The 2,766-nt window shown below is 36.1% G+C and overlaps 1 protein-coding gene across 1 annotated transcript; it reads left to right on the top strand.

The window, feature by feature from the left end:
- Positions 1 to 286: 286 nt before the first annotated feature.
- Positions 287 to 973, top strand: LOC128869664 (uncharacterized). The gene is made up of 2 exons (XM_054112247.1): positions 287 to 478; positions 550 to 973. Exons 1-2 carry the CDS (start codon positions 427 to 429, stop codon positions 924 to 926), a joined length of 429 nt encoding a protein of 142 aa, XP_053968222.1. The 5' UTR covers positions 287 to 426; the 3' UTR covers positions 927 to 973.
- Positions 974 to 2,766: the final 1,793 nt, after the last annotated feature.

Raw genomic sequence — 2,766 nt, 5'->3', positions numbered from 1 at the left:
GGGCAATGTTTTGGAAGAAATTGAAGCCAAATTGGGTCCTAAACATATTAAATTGGAGCCAGATGATTCGAGAAGGTGCAAAGAGTGGTTTGTTGAGAACTATCAAATTCCAGGAGGTAAGTTCAATCCATGTTTTAGCTGTGAAAAATTTATTTAATGTTCGTTTTTTAATAATAGTGGTTGGATGCATTGATGGCACCCACATTGGACTACAAAAGCCCACGGTCAACGAGCACATGTATTTCAACAGGAAGGGCTTTCATAGCATAAATGCGATGTTGGTGAGTTTTTTAATAAAGAGATGGAATGTTACTTTAAGGTTGTTTCTGTTAGATTTGCGACCACACTAATTTTCGTAGTGCAATAAACTGCCAATATGGGGGTGCAGCCCACGACTCGTTCATATGAAAGCATTCAAACGAACGAATGGTTATGGAACATCGTTTTTTGCACAATAGGAGTGGCAATGGCTTGCTAGGTATGTGTTATACATATATAATTACAATTGATTTAGATTGTGCTAAATTACGTGTTGTTTGTTTTTAATAGGGGTCTCTGGATATCCACTTGAGCCGTGGTGCATAACACCGTACAGATATCCATCAGACGGATCAGGTGAAGCAAGGTTCAATGAAATTCATTCCAAGGCACGGTGCATCATTGAACGAACTAATGGTGTACTGAAAGGTGGGTGGAGAATCCTAGAATACAACAAAAGAGGAAGATATGATCCTGTAAAAGTGGCTAGGTTTGCGAATGTCTGTGCAGCGCTTCACAACATTTGTATACAATTTAATGTGAGCTTTACAGCAACAAATTCAGAGAGTCAAACCGCATCTGACATAGTGTCTGGAGAAGGCCAGTATACTAGAATCGGCCAAACAATCAGAGATCAAATTAAAATCTCGTTGATGAACTCGACATAACCATCTTGTTTTCATATTGTATATTACTATTATGCTTTTGAAGTATAATGCTAACCGACCTAAATAAAATAAAATAACTCGAAACATTAATGGATACTTATTCAAAATCAATTTCATTTAATGGTTTTTTTTACTCCATTTAAAAACGTAAAATTTAGTTAATTTAAACTTGAACAAAACTTCAGGTATAGTTATTTAAAAAGAACTGAAATAAATATTCAAATGCATATATACATATTTACAAAAACCTTAAATAAAACTTAAATATATACATACTTACAAAAACTTAAATAAAACTTCAAATATATATATACATAAAACTTAAGTACAACCTAGAATATATACATATTTACAAAAACTTCAATAACATATATACATATTTACATAAAACTTGAATAAAAATTTGGAATATATACATATTTACAAAGAGGATTTTAATTCAGAAGGAGGGACACTATTTTTTTTCTTTTTCATTGACCTTCAATTGGTTTAATTCAATACTCTTTATTTTCAAATCAAGTTCTTTTACAGCTATTATAGCTTGGTGCTTCTCCTCCTTCATCGCCAAAATCCTCCTAGAGACAGCTAGCTGTCGTTCACTTATTTCAAGGTGCCTCTCGTCAATCTCTAGTTGCCTCTCCTTAATTTGAAGCAGCCTATCGATTTTCTGCCCCATAGCTTTATGGTGATCTGCTGTCAATTTTATGTTTTCTTCCAGCAGCGAAGCTTTATTTATTATTCTTCTTCGTGGAGTTGGAGCGACTGGACGAGAAGGCGTACAGGAAGCAGGGCTGTTGGAGGAGGAACGACTTGGAACACTACTAGTTGAATGGTTCGAATTACGTCCACTGCTCCTGCTTGAGGCCGAAGCACTTGATGCTGGTCTTGAAGCAACTGCGACTGGTGCAGGTTGTGAACTACCATATGTTTGCACCATTCTGTTTCCTGAAACAGATGCTTCAAGACCAGCAGCTTCAACTATTACCTCCTCAGCTGGAGTTAAAGCCCTCTGCTGGTAAGGTCCTCCGCCTGTTTGCCTTTTTGAAATTTTGTTGAAGGACAACTTTCTTTTCGCATTGTACTTCTGATCTGCGTATACCTAGAAAGAAACTAATAAGTTTCATTTTGATAACATGATTATAATATATGTACTAACTTTTTTCCATAACTTCGCATTTTTTATTGGCGGTCCTTCCGCATTTAACTGCTTGCTGAGCTCTTCCCAAAGTCGGTTGGCAGTCGACCTTCCTTGTGCACAATTCGGCAAGGAATTTTTGGCCAAATCTGTGTGCTCACTCATGAAATGTGCCATTATATCCTTCTGCTTGTTGTTTAATTTATTACAGTTTGTCCTGAAATTATAAAACTTCATTTAAAGTCACACAATTTACATATATTTTAGTTATTCTTACATTTTTCGTTAATACTTTGAAATTCTGCGCAATTACGTTTATAAATAACCGATCGAATGACAATTCGAACGAACGAGTTGTTCGATTACTCGATGACGTTTGTCATCATACCGAATTACGATAGCGATAACACGTTCACGATAAGCGATAATCCGATTTGCGTTCTTTTACGTGACGAATTGGTCGTTCACGACTGTTACGATTCGGCCCCTGAATAGGCTAGTAGTGTTCGAAATGTGGCTGTACAGAAGAATGGTGAAAATAGCGTGCACAGATCACATTTCGAACAACAAATTACTAAGCCGAATAAATCAAAATAGACAACTTTTAACAACAACTAAGCGAAGAAAGAGAGCATATTTGGGTCATATCCTCAGAAATTCAAAGTAACAACTGTTGCAACTAATTTTGGAGGGTAAAGTCGAAGG

This window comes from Anastrepha ludens, chromosome X (genome assembly GCF_028408465.1).
Source record: "Anastrepha ludens isolate Willacy chromosome X, idAnaLude1.1, whole genome shotgun sequence".
NCBI lineage: Eukaryota > Metazoa > Arthropoda > Insecta > Diptera > Tephritidae > Anastrepha > Anastrepha ludens.
Note: the sequence above shows the minus strand (reverse complement) of the source record. Positions and strands in the feature narration are given on the sequence as shown.

Coding starts and splice junctions, on each gene's coding strand:
- LOC128869664 (XM_054112247.1), top strand. CDS start 427: ATGGTTATGGAACATCGTTTTTTGCACAATAGGAGTGGCAATGGCTTG. Junction 479..549: donor GAGTGGCAATGGCTTGCTAG/GTATGTGTTATA, acceptor TGTTTTTAATAG/GGGTCTCTGGATATCCACTT.